The sequence below is a fragment of the Xenopus laevis genome, chromosome 1S, assembly GCF_017654675.1.
Source record: "Xenopus laevis strain J_2021 chromosome 1S, Xenopus_laevis_v10.1, whole genome shotgun sequence".
NCBI lineage: Eukaryota > Metazoa > Chordata > Amphibia > Anura > Pipidae > Xenopus > Xenopus laevis.
In genome coordinates, this window is record NC_054372.1 from 93530986 (window position 1) to 93545468 (window position 14483).

Below are 14483 nucleotides of genomic sequence, written 5' to 3' on the forward strand. Positions count from 1 at the left end.
AAAATTCTTTATATAGCAAGGCCACTTTTTTTTTACTAGCATAAAAAAGTAAAAATAGCTCCACTTAGGGCCTTAAAAGAAGAGATTCTTGCCAAAATATATGGCACTAATCCTTTACAGGCAAGAAGAAAAGACGGGCTATCTACTGACATACATTTATAAGGAATCTCAGGTATTACTCGTATTTCTTCATGTCTTCAATTTCCACAATACCTTGACCTTCTTTAGCAAATGTTTTTCAGAACTTTGTAATTCATATGAAAACAAACATTCCAATTTGGTAGTTTCTATACTTGTATTGGGTCCCTAACATTTCTTCTGCCATGGCTGATAGGCTGTGAAGCCAGGCACGGGTGCAGAGCATAGGCGCAACAACTATTAAGCATCAAAGCTACAGCAGCCATGGAATGATGTATATATAAAACACAAAAGCTATGAATATCTTGTAAATTATAGCCTTATAAACGGTGCTTTCTGATGTCATCAGTTATAAACGGTGAATTCTGAACAGTGAAATTTGTGTATTATAATAAATAAATTACCCCCAGTTGCAAACCATGAGGATATTAGAAGTCACCTTGGAGTTCCAGGATCTGTATATAAACACTCGGCCTTCGGTCTCGTGTTTTAATATGGTCATGAAACTCGTCAGTAACTTTTAATATCCTTATAATTTACAAAAGGGGGTACTTAATTCACTATATGAATTAAACTCATGTAAGTAAATGGAAGTAGAAAGCCAATGGTTACATTAAAAAATTAGATAAGTATCATGAAGGTTTTTGAGGTGATACGAATATCTGTAAAATATAGATTTTAATTATCACTAATTCACTATATTAAAGGGATGGTTTACCATTTTAAAAAAACGCACTATGCGGTTCCCTTACTTACATTCCATTCAAGGAAAGTTGCCAACCTTTTGTTTTATACCCATTTCTGCTTCATTCCAGATTGTTTAAGTTTTTTTGAGCAAGAACCTCTGTATTATTTGTATTTTTGCATGTAATCGCATGTAATCTGCATGTTCAGTATATATACACCTATATATTGTACAGCGAAGAGGAATATGTTGGCCAATTTATTAATTCATAATGATCATAGCACTCATGCCTGTCTCTCCAAGGCATATGATCATTACTAAGTTGAATTGGGAAGAGCATAAACAACAGTAGGAGAAAATTGCACTGCCCCACCTCTTCCTGTATCTAATGTGAAAGGGCTTGTCCCTTTGGCTTTTTTTGAAAGGTGTTTTTTATAGAACAGCATAATGGCATTTTTCTGAAAAAAGCGAACAAAGTCCTTATTATTAAAGTCTAATTCCTTTCTTAAAAGTTATTTGGTTGGTAAGGAAAATAAGTCGGTAAAGAGCATAAAGATCTAACCACTGTAAAACAATGATGCTTTCATTTGTTGTCACCAGGTGTTGCAGGTCTAGAACACTTCACATGCTTAACATGTGATTACAAATTGACAATCCTCGAGTAATTTCACACTTGTCAGAATAAAAACTAAATGAAGAATAATTTGTTGAAAAGGGGAGGAACGATACATTACCTTCCTTCATGTTGGCAAATCTCTCCTTTAGCTGGTGGTCAACCTCAGGACCAAAGGCAAAATTATTCACAAAAATAACACTGCAAGATAATGGTTATGTTAATCCCAAGTACAATCATGTGAGAATCCATACCAAACCCAGTTCCCATGCAAGCCTCTACAAAGCCTTTGAGGACCAGTAAAAAGCAAGTTAACATCACATAGCCTATATCTTATTTGGGCTCTGACACAATTTCAAAATATCAGGTAAACACTGCACCTTTCACCATTAGTCCTAGGGGATAACAGGGTAAGAAGCAGCAGCTTGAGACATGAGATAAATCAATTACCGCTAAACTCTCCATGAAAGATTACAACTGTCTGTAAAAACTGCAATACTGTCCATTAGAAAGCTATAAAGTAAATAGTGTCCTGGAGTGCATGTACTTAAATACAGTTTGGCAGGGACTAATATGCAGGTAAGGTTGCCACCTGGCTGGTATTTTACTGGCCTAGACAGTAAAACATCTGCCAAGACCAGGGCCGGTGTTACAAATTGGTAATACCTTTAAGATTAGCCCTTGGCTTGCTCCTGAACCACCCAAACATTACCTCATTTGCATGTGGACCCGTTCCTAAATGCTCCCTCCTTGCGTTGCATCGTCATAGTGTCGTTCCTTTTACAGCATAACCCCACCCCATTAAATATATACACCACCCCTTTTACATCACACCCTGCTCCCTTTTGTGCCTGCCCCTCAGCTGCCGGTAAATTTTTAAAAAAAAACAAGTGGCAACCCTGTGTGCAGGATGTAACACAGAATAGATCACCACTTTTAAATGTTATATTATCCAATTCCTTCAATGCCACTGTAGGAAGAGTTTTGAATAGAGGAGAGCTGGTTTTGTTGAAAAGGTTGTTGATCTAACCAGAGACAAACTAAAAGAACTACAAAAAACAAACTAATGAAATAGGCTCAGCTGCATATCTCTAATCCATAGAAATTCAGGGTTATGCATAAAAATGTAAGGTCAAACAAAACACACCAGTGGTCTGGCACCTACCTTGTGTTAGCTATTCTTTCCCTCCACTCCTCTGAGAGGAAGTCTCCACGCTCCAGCTGGACAGAAAACAACATTGTTTTAAAAAAAATGTATTAGATTACTTTTTAAATCTAAACAAGAAGTGTTAATTTATAAACAATAGTTATTGTGCGTACTCATGTCATACAGGTATAACCTGCAGAGAATTGTGTTGTTCATCTTAAAACAATACTACCAGAAACATGTTATGTTTACACTACAGATCTTTTACCCAAAGTAAATCATAACTTTCTATACAAAATAATCCTCGTTTTAGAAAATCTACACAGAAAAGGTATTTTAATGCACTGCGAGCAATGCCAGGAGGGCCATCTCCAGTACAGTCCATTTTAAGCCAATAATTGTAATACTTTAAAATTATTACCTTTTTAATATTTAAATGTTTAGTAGATTTAAGGAACAGTGATCCAAATTACAAAAAAGCCATGGAAAACCCCCAGGTCCCAAGAATTGCAGCTAATATCCTATACCAGGACATGAAATAGTAAAAAGTGAATAGAGGTAATTTCTTTTGCAAAGAAACTATATTCACCTTGAAAATATTATAAAAAAAGAAGTCATTTTATATCTGATATAACACAGATACACAAACTTTAAGTGGACCCGTCATCTACACATAAAAAGCTGTATAACTAAAGTAATTTGCAAATTAAACAGAGAACCTACATTGCTTTTTTCATGTAAACATCCATACCTGTTACAAAAGGTGTTTAAATATCTAAGTTATCAATCAAAAGTGACCTGCCCCACCTTTATGCCTGAGGTGGGACAGGAAATTACTTTCACTTTCCATTCAGCAATTCTTGGATGTCACTGGCCTCCTCACATTCCCCTTCCTCCCCATGTTCTTTATTTGTGTAGGGCACTGAGAATGGGCATTAGGTCACCCCATTTAAGTGCATATACAAGAATTTGGGGTGATATACAATTTGTCTTAATAACCGTGTCCTAAAAAATGGTACCGGTCTGCTTGCTTTGATTGTGTAATTCCAAGAAAACATTTAAATAATAAATATAGTGTAAGTAAAGTTTATTTTGTTCAACTAACATGATGGAAAATAATTTGGAATTATTTCTTAGGGTGATAAGTCCCCTATAAATATTCAAACCCTATGAGGCAATTTTATTCTATGTTTGTAAATGAGCCTCTGTTTTAAGCCAACCAGAAACCATGCTATACTAGATCTAGTTATCGCCAATGAGCTAGAATGTATAGCAAATGTGCAAGTAACTGAACCCCTGGGTAACAATGACCATAATGTGATCGCATTTAGTGTTTGGTGCAAAAAAAATATATACACTGGGGCAACAAAAAAAACCTGAATTTAAGAAAAGCTCATTTTAGCTCCTTAAGGGCTGCCCTTTAAGAGCATAGATTGGGGCATTATGTTTTCTGCTAAAAAAAAAAAAAACACAGAACAAAAATGGTTGTCATTTAAAATATTACATCATTATTGTTCGCAATTTATTACCTTAAAGAAGAACTACCCCCCCCATATCAAAAGACCCCACAAACTTCCTGGCATTGCCCCCTCTTCCCTCCCCGTGATGCATTAATCAGGGAAAAAAAAGCTGACCCTTAAATGAAGAGAAGTACAGTGGAGCTTTGTATTGTCTTCAGGTCTCTTCGCATACATGAACCCTGAGGGAGCATGCCCAGTTGGGCCAAGTCAGCAATCGGCTTCAACTACGCATGCGCAAGTCGGAGTTGAGACCCAAAGACAATACGAAGCCACGGAAGATGGTGAACAGGAGCAATGCTATTCTGCATTTAAGGGTCAGGTTTTTTTAAAGGGTTTGTTTTTTTTAACTAATGCACATCACGGGAAGGGAGAGGAACTATTTGGATTTTGCCAAAGACTTTGAAACAGTGCCCCACAAACGACTGCTTTCTAAACCAAGGGCTGCTGGACTTAATGAAGAAGTTTGGATAGGAAAATGGCTACAGAATCGGGAACAGAGGGTGGTTGTTTATAGTACATTCTCTACTTGGAGTAAGGTTCTTAGTGGGGTCCCTCAGCATACCTCCAAACATTTTGGAAATAAAAACAGGGACAAAAAATTTGCCGCGCATAGCATGGCAAATTATTTTTTTGACCATGGCCCATTTTTGTGGCCCCCTAATTACCATGTTCATTTTACAAAATTTGGCAGGTTATGAAAGTTTGAACATATTTCTGTGGTTTTTTTCCAGTTATTACAGTTTTTCAAATGAAGGTGAAATGCCCTTTAAGCTGTGAGTCTAAGTTTTCCCAAGGGACCTGTTATCTTATATTGCTTATATATCTTATTATAATTACAAGTATTCCCTGGCAGTACAACAAATGCAAAAATTTTAAATCAAACTACATACGATGTACATACGACCAGCCAGAATTCTCTATTGTATATTTTCTTTGTCGTCCGAGGCACACTAAAATGTAGACCCTGGGGTAACAGGACTGTGACAAAAATTAACAGGGCCTGAAAAATAAAAGCTGGCTTCCTTGGAACCTATGAGGAATGTTTAACTGCAGTAGCCTCAATAAATGTGTACCTCAAAGCAAGGAATTTATATAAATGGCCACTAAAATCTATATTTAAAAAGGGTTCTCCACTATGAGATCACAGTCAGTTTAGCAAAATTGCAAGCCTTATCTGCCAAGACCTCAGTTCAAAAATACCCAATCACAGGTTATCATGATAACTGCATTGACCCTGCTCGAGCAATTGCATCAATGCTATTAACATGATAACCTAGGGTGGGGTTATATTTAAAACATTTTGCTCCCCATACCAGAGCTTGCATGGGTGGCAAAACAAGGAGTGTGCCGTTGCCTTTAGGCTGAAGGTACACAGAATGTTTTCTCCTTTGTTTATTTGAGCAATGGTCATTTTATGCATTTTGTGACTTCTTTTGGAATATGCAGACAGAAAATGCCCTGTGTGCCATCAGCATTATCTGAAAAGAAATTGTTAACTAGGCTGGGGTTTACCAGATTTACTTTTGAGAGTGGAAGAGGTTAGAACTGCACTTATTACCAAAAACCCACAAGCTGACCTGTGAAAAAATAAATCTCTTAATACAAAAAAAAAAAAAAAAAAAAAAGACTAAACTATAAAAACTTATAAAAAAAAAAAAACTAAATTATGGGATAACAGAATCAGAGCACAGATAACCTTTATAGGGGGCACGTCACCCAGACATAAATGGCTGTGTGATAAAAGTCCTTTTTAAATTAAGCCCAACTTTTTTTATGAACATATCTATACCTGTTAAAAAGGTATACTAAATGTCAGTTGTAAAGCATATATTGCCTGCCTCTAGGCATCAGGCATAGAAGCAGGGCAGGTGATTACTTTCACTTTCCATTCTTCACTTCCTAGATGTCACTGCACACCACTCATTCCGCTTTACAGGCTAGAATTGTGTAGCCAGTGCATGGGCATGAGGACCCCATCTGGAATATCAACAAGATTTTGGTATGACGCAGAGCTTGCCTATGTTCTTTAACTGTGGATTCCAATATAAACAAGATTTACATTTTTTATAATGTAAGTGAAGTTTATGTTGCTTGCCAAACATAATAGAAAATGGGAACTGTTATTTTTTGTCATCATTTTCAGTGAAGCAAAATGTAATTATAAGTGAAAGCAGTTTACCTGCCAATGGTTATTCTTCCTCTGTTTGGCAGACTACACAATTTACCAGGAAATCATCCCTACTCAAGACAAGACTCCAGCTCCCACAACATCGAACGTGTTTTTTTAATTTTAGTTTCAGGTCTGTTAATCACAGAACAGACAATACAATGTGGAAATTGCAATCTTGGCTGGAAGAGAGCCATCTGATTATTTCAATGGAATGAGTAGTCAGAGAAAGAAGAGAAGGGAATTGTAAAAGACATGCAAGCACTTCTTTCAACAGCACTTGATTTATAAATTACTTTTTAGATATTTTAATTATTGTTTATGCAGACAGACACCCCCTTCTAAGTTTTAAAAGTATATATAAACATGGCTTACTGTGTATTCTGAATGCTTCTTTCCATACCATTTCATCAATTTCCTGAACTCTTTGTCCATTGTCTGCAAAACAAAAAATGGTCAATTCCAATAGGCTGTAGTTTAGATTAAGCAAAAGGCCCGATATATTGCTATAAACACATACTGTAAATGCAAGCTCTAATGATCATGACCATGCCATTTCATATACAAAGTTGAGCATCATCCATAAGAGTGGTTTGAGGGTATTAAAACACTCATATACTGTTCGATCCATAAATCAGACAGTCGATTGCAGTCAATGAAACACAGAAAGAAATCGCCATCACTCTGTCTATATCACGCTGTGGTGCTGACCAGCTTCTAGAAGCACCCTTGTGCCAGTGCTCAGTCTAACCCACATTCTGGAGTTGACCGGCTGCTATAAACAAAAAAGAGCCAATATTTGCTCACAAAAAAGGAGAAAAATTGTCAGCACACAGTTCGCCTTTAAGAATAATTATTACAAAAAAAGATGGTCTTTAGTTGCTGCTAGTTTGTTGGTCTCACTGCCTTTTGTTTTGTCTTAAAGGGGTGGTTCATCTTCAAACAACTAGTTGTTTTCAGAGAGATCACCAGAAATGCTGACTTTTTCCAATGACTCTTTTTTTCTATGTGTGACAGTTTTTCTAATATTTAAGTGCAAAGTTTTTTTTTCCCACCTTCTGAAGCAGCCCTGGGGGGGGGTAGCCGACTCTGTAAACTGTTCTAAATGGATACATTTAGTTGATACATTTCTTATCTTTGTCCCTGCTGAGCAGAATCCCTGAGTTTCATTACAGGCAACTGTTAGAATTGATACAATAGTTGTGAATACTCCAGAGATGCTGCTAAGAAATGTTTCAACTAAATGTTGCAAAATTGCAAAAGTTTAGAGTCTGCACCTGAATTACTGAGCTGCCAGACTCAAACACCAGAGACAGGGACATTCAACTTTACACTTAGATTTTGGAAAAACAGTAAAAAATAATGTAAAGTAATCGAAAAAAATCTTTATTCCCCAGAAATAATCTAAAAGCAACTGAATTGAAAAAAGTTTTTGGAAGGTGAACAACCCGTTTAAGCATGTGAAATGCATGTTTTTTGTGTTTGTTTAAGCATTTTTAATTTAAAAAAAGGGGAAAGAAACAGGCAGGTTGCTTCAAACTACTTAGGACAGACAGCCCCAAGCTAGCTACGTCAGTTTTTGACTAGGGAGAGTGCTGTTTACCAATGATGGGCAGAAGGCAAGAGTTGGAAGAGCTGTGGATTTCCAGTAGAGGAGGATGGCCTTTCTAGCGTGAGCTGAAGGTTGCAGAGTTTGACATAAGACCAGAGGCCCAGATCATCGGCCACTTCCAGTAGGCATACCAATGGAGACTTGATACATGGGACATTTAAATAACTTTATTTCTCATAATATCGCTCTCTACATCAGTGGTCCCCAAAAAGTGGCTCGTGAGCAACATGTTGTTCATCAATCCCTTGGCTGTTGCTCCCAGTGGCCGTAAATAAGGTGCTTATTTTTCAATTGCTGGATTGGAGGCAAGTTTTGGTTGCTTAAAAACTGGGTTTAGGCTGCCAATCCACATAGGACAACTGAACAGCCAATCACAGTCCTTTTTTAGCACCCCATGAACTTTTTTTCATGCTTGTGTTGCTCCCCAATTCTATTTTACAGTTGAATGTGGCTCACGGGTAAAAAAGATTGGGGACCAATGCTCTACAATCATACTAAAAGTTTACTCAAAAAGGAGCAATCCCTTTAAATATATTTGCTGTAATTCCCAAACTATTCACCCAATGTGCAACCAAGTACTACACCAAATTTAAGCAAAAGTGAAAAATAGCCTTTTTTCCAAACTGTAAAGAATATAATTCTACCTTCTAGCATTTAAGTTTACACAAATACATGATCAGTTTCAGTTTTCCAGAGTACAAAATAATGTTATACCTTTGCACTTATATTTTTATAACTTTTATATTATTTTACACTAAATTACTCACCTCTGCGTATTTAGCCGGGATGTCTGCTTTCTCCACACCATAATGGTGCTTGCATCCTGTAGCTGCAGCAACCTGCAAAACAACCTGTCCAACACCTGGAAAATAAAGGTAAATAATTTCAACCACATACCATAAATGCTGCCAGATACAAGTTTGCATATGTGTTTTGTGTATAAAACAGTCACAAGAGAAGTATTCCCTAAGTCACTTACTGGCACAGATCAAGCACAAACCACAGATAATGCATTGAAGTTCTTGGGGCATAAGCAATCATGGGTCACTTTATAATATAATATACAGTAGCTGCACTAATGCACACAACAACCGATATTCTTAAAGGACCTTAGATCTCAGTTGCGTCAGAAGTTGTAATATTGCAAATTTAGATAAACCATTATTTAACTAAGGACCGTATATACTCGAGTATAAGCCGTCCCGAGTATAAGCCGAGGTACCTAATTTTACCTCCAAAAACTGGGAAAGCTTATTGACTCGAGTATAAGCCTAGGGTGAGAAATGCAGCAGCTTCTGGTAAGTTTCAATCAAAAAATTGAGGGTTTCTGCTCCCATTGAGAGCAGAAACCATTTGCCGGCGTCTCGTTTTTGGATGCCGGCGAATATTCTTGGAGACTATTCTTGGACGCCGGCGACCGTTTTTGAGCTTGACCCGAGTATAAGCCGAGGTAGAGTTTTTCAACATATTTTGGGGGCTGAAAAACTCGGCTTATACTCAAGTATATACAGTAAGCTGCCATTCAAGTTACAAATGGTCCGCATTTTCATAGCAGGTAAGTGTAGATAAATAGTGATGGGTGAATCTGACCCATTTGACTTCGAAAATTTGCGACACAGTGAAAAATTTGGCTAATGCATTGAAGTCTATAGGCAACAAATTTTTTTTGACTTGCGCCAAACTTTTTCTATGGACGTCTTTTTCACAGCAAAACCTGGCGAAAAATTTCACTATAGATTAAAAAGTTGTCAAATGTTATTTAAATGACCCACACTGATAGTATAAAAACTAGGTGTGTTGCTACCATCATTTTATATGCAGACACCAGACAAAGAGACAACTTGCAAAAAAAAAAAAAAAACAACAACATTTTTAGCCTTATTGTAAGAAACAGCCATTCTAACATTTTTTTTTTCAATATTTCTTTCGTTATTAACCTTAGCTGACAACAAATGAAAGATAAACAAAGTATAAGTAGACATACTTTTACCTTCAGATTTAGGTACAAGTATTTTCCTACATTGAAAATTAAAGTGTTGGCACATTCATTTGCAACACAATTCTATGTGCCACCTATTCATTATCTGCCCATGTATCCAATTAAATCCATTGTCATAATTTCTGTATCAAATTTTACATGCAACAAAAACAAAAATTATGATCCAGTTACCATTCCTACAGTAGCACCCCAGGTTTGTCAAGTTTTCAGTAAAAAGGAGCACTGGCCTGGGGCCTCAGGTAAATAATCGTAAACACTGGCGGAGTGCCTAACAGTGCCCCCAGTGATTATACTTTTCCTGAACCTTACAAAAAAGAAAACAAAAGTTTCCTCATAAACACATCCGTTTGCCTCTCTGACTAGAAACACAACATTTCAGTGTTATATAAAAAAAGAAGAAGAAGAAGAAGAAGATTACCACTGCCAAGGTCCACAAAAAGATCATCTTCAGTCATCTTAATTTCATCAATCATCTGGGCAACCAAATCAAAGGAGGTTTCTCCATACACCTCAGGAGAAAACGGCTCATAATTGTTGAGTTTTTCGGGGTCTGTTACAGAGTGGTTGTAGACCTGCTGCAAAATGTGGCGAAGGAGACCAGTAGACGGGCGAGTTTTCAACTTCATAGGCTGAGTGGTGCCTTTCCACTGCCAAGAAGAAAAGATCTTAAAATGTGCTTGTTAGAAAATATACAAGTTTTAACATTCTGTTAATGTTACATAATTTGGAAAAAATTGTGTTAAATGTATAGCCACTTGCTGCATGAAAAGTGCAGGCCTCCCTTGCTTAATGAAGTTAACTTGGATATACATGCCATGATCTTTTATCTGAAAGTTTAATTTACAGCTATGTTCGTTTGCTGTAGTCCACTTTTATAGTTCTATAGATGCCAAACATCCATTTTCTTGGTAAATCATGGTCTGTAGGATATTCCATCAGGCTAACTGGTCAGATATTGCAAGATATGGCTATACATGTGGATAGTCAAGTTAAAGTATTAAATTTCAACTCAATCAAATGAACAGTCCTAAACTGTCTAAATATTTGGAACTAATGACCCATTCTGTTCTATGGTACCCTTAAAACCCAGACAACATCAGATGGTGTTTTAGATTGAATTCACAGGAACATTATATTTCAAAACCTTCTGTGGTAGGCCAGTCTTATATGACAAACATAAGCATTATTATTTTCAAATTTAAAATTATAAATTATAATATTATATAATATTAGCTGTATGCTTATTTTAACATACATAAAACAACTGACTGTGCCAATTCAATATGGCTTGCTCATAAATGAGAATTAGATGATGCTGGTGGATATAAGCTCCTGGACCACAATTGTTAATAAATCCCATTGCTGCACAACAGCTTGTTTATATAAACTATACTAGATTTTCAAAACAAAACTCTCCAGTTTTTGCAGTGCAGGCCAACAATACTTTATATTTTCATTACTTTAAAACACTTTACATTTTTTTTATATTACTGATCCTTTAAATGTTATAATCAAGCTGTGTAATTAGTTTATAATGTATTCACAATTGTACATTTGACACATCAGTGGTTGTTAATACTGCACTGTTCCATTACTGACATGAATGAATCCTGGAGAAGTTGAGTAGTGAATCCTGAGTTCAGAAATTTAATTATTGTACATTTGGTGCCAATGTATTTTTTACAAAATGTACTTGTCTCCGTATATTAAAAAAAGGTAAAAACAGTACAATACTTAACATCTAGTGTGGTTTCCTGCTATTAAAGTTAGGTTGCAAGGTATAAGCCCTCACCAATAATTAAGGCAGGAGTACCCATACTTTGCTAATGCAAGATCTACTTTTAGTGATATTGAGCCATTATGATCTACATCCATAAAAGCATTGTTAGCATTCTGTTCCATGGAAAATATTACTTAAATACAGATTTATGGGAAAATGTATATTGCTATATTTACCAATCAACGATTTCTTATGCAACCTTAACATAATAACTACCTGAATGAAAGGCATGAAATAGGAGGGTGATATAGACAAGCTGTTTGTTGACAGTGTCTTGAGATCTAAGGATAACCAGCTAAAGGTCTACTGGTAAATCCCGATCTACCTTTTGGGCACCCCTAAATTAAGGTTTGCTGGAGAGAAGAACAGAGTATCTATTTCATTTACCAAACTGATCCAAGAAAATAACAGCAGAATTCAACCATAGAAAATTACACCAATCTGTAGGTTTTAATCTACACATATCAGATAATATTGAATATAGAAAAAAAATCAAATGTAGAAATAAAAACTAGGTCAAAACATAATGCCGAGGCCAAAGATTTGAATATTACAGGCAAGAAAAGGGCAGTCTAATGCTACCTTGTTTGTTATCCAAGCAAAGTAAACAGATGTATTCCTTCTCTTAGCAACTGGCCTAGGGCATGGAGAAATGCCCATGGGGCCAAAGGTTTGGGGAAGTAAGAGGAGAACAAAGGCCAACACATCTTACCAGCTGATGGATGCTGTCAATGGCTCTGTTATACTTCTCACACAACCGCTGCATGCTCTCAAAGCTGAAAGAGAGGCAGAAGGGGAGTGAAAAACACACAGGAACGGGTAGGAGAGAGCAAGGAGAGTGATATATTGATTGCATACACCAGTGTTAATAACAATAATTATAGGGAAATTAAGTTGAAAAGGGGGAGATGAAGCACAGAACAGAAGAAAGTGATATGTACCAAGTAATGTTTTATGGGGGGAGGGGACAATGAATGACAATAAACCCAGTGAACAAATGCAAAAAAAATCTACAACATGAAAGTACACAACAACAAAAAAAATCAACATCCGCTCACCACTTTGTGTCATAATCTATCAAAACATAGTTCTCCATTGCAAGCTTGAGATCTGGAATTTCTTCACAGACCCATCTGAAAAAAGAAAGTAAATGCTCATTCAATTGTTTTGCTAAGCAACACACTTTCAGGCATAGGTCATATTTTAAATCACAAAAAAAGCATAAAAATGAACAAAGGGTTATACTTCTCTATTTACAGATTTACAGTATAGTTTTCCTTACTGATTATGCTGCAGTGATTATGCAGATCAAGAGGAAAATCTGGAAGCACACCAATAATCTGAGCTGTGTCAAAGGTGAATTATTTAGTCCAGTGGTCCCCAAAAGCAGGCCGCGGACACTCCTGCACTGGGCCGCCAAGCCCAGTGCGCAAAAACAAGCGCAACAAATTGGACCCGGCGCCCCAAAATATATATATATTCTTGGCACTGGTCCCCGGTCCAGAAAAGGTTGGGGACCCCTGATTTAGTCCATCTACATCTGCAACAAAGGCAACATTTCACCTTTGACACATCTTAAATTATTGGTGTGCTTCCAGATTTTCCTCTTGATCTGCATAATCACTGCAGCATAATCAGTAAGGAAAACTATACTACACAAGCTTTACAAACTACAATATAAATCTCACTATGCAGAATAGCTACTTGGCTGCTAAACACCATTCCAAATCCTAGAGTGTGCAAGCTCAGCAGCAGTGCTAAGCCTCTAACAACCCTGTGTATCATTATTCCCTGCTACAAACCAGCCGGATTAAAGGAGACATATAGGATAAATGAAAAAACCCAAATTTTGTAGGCAATAAGTAATATATGGTGTTGCCTAAAAATGTATATTATCTTTAAAAATAACCCTATAGATGTTCTCTGGTCCCTGTTTGAATGAGGGGTGGGTGTGTCCTAACGGTCCCTGCCAGAAGCACAGTAGGAGGGGGACAGCCAATCGCAGCCCTGCAGTCACACAAGCAGACAGGCTTCAGTTCCCTATCAGGTCCTGCTAGCTGCTGATTGGTTCCTGTCCTACAGTGCAGCGAGCAGAGAGCTGCCTGCTACCCTGATCAGCCTGGGAATTCAGGGACCAGGAAGTGGAAGAGAAGTGAGGGATTATTAGGGTTTTTCCAGAAATATTCAATATCAGCCTGAAACACTACCTTTAAAGCACAATTCTTCTATATATAAAGGAGTATAACACACTGGTACATTCTTATTTTTTACACAAAATGTCTCCTATGTCTACATTAAGGGGGATTTATTCATGTTTGCATATAATATTACAATTTCGCCCATGTTTTTGGAAGTCCAAACAGGAAAATTATTACCCAAGTATAGTAGCAAGATCCTAAAGTATTATTCCTGGGTGTTGCTTGGGAGCTGTCTGTACACTTTTGCTTCCCCCACTTCTTATTTTTGAATATCTTTTAGTCTTGGTTAAAGTAATTGAATGCCTGAAGGTTATTTGATTGTGTTATCATTAGGTCAAGTTTACAATGGTCTTGCTTACATTTCTTGAATACCATAAAGAGAAACTCAATATAAAAGAATGAATCTGTATTATATAGAGTTAATGGACTATTATTTATCTTCTGTTGTCAAGTGGAAAATATTCCCAGCCTTGAACTTAACTCCATTTTAACTGCATGCATGTTTATTTGCACTAATTCAAGCACTATAGTGGAAGAAGCATAAATTCTAAATTTCTTTAAGCTGTTACATGTGGCAATGGCAAAATCAAAAAAATGCACAGAAACAGTTGGACAACTTAAAGG

The 14483-nt window shown here is 36.7% G+C and overlaps 1 protein-coding gene across 2 annotated transcripts in view; it reads right to left on the reverse strand.

Annotated features, from left to right (window-relative positions):
• dot1l.S (DOT1-like histone H3K79 methyltransferase S homeolog) overlaps positions 1–14483 on the reverse strand; it is an 83779-nt gene that overhangs the window by 48809 nt on the left and 20487 nt on the right. The window contains exons 3-9 of one of the 2 annotated variants that reach the window (XM_018243641.2): positions 12720–12794; positions 12374–12437; positions 10300–10528; positions 8650–8744; positions 6646–6708; positions 2602–2657; positions 1558–1637 (exon numbers count right to left, since the gene is read on the reverse strand). In XM_018243641.2, coding sequence (XP_018099130.1) covers positions 1558–1637; positions 2602–2657; positions 6646–6708; positions 8650–8744; positions 10300–10528; positions 12374–12437; positions 12720–12794 — 662 coding nt within the window. Of the gene's footprint in view, positions 1–1557; positions 1638–2601; positions 2658–6645; positions 6709–8649; positions 8745–10299; positions 10547–12373; positions 12438–12719; positions 12795–14483 lie in introns of both variants that reach the window. The other variant, XM_018243640.2, reaches the window with a different exon arrangement.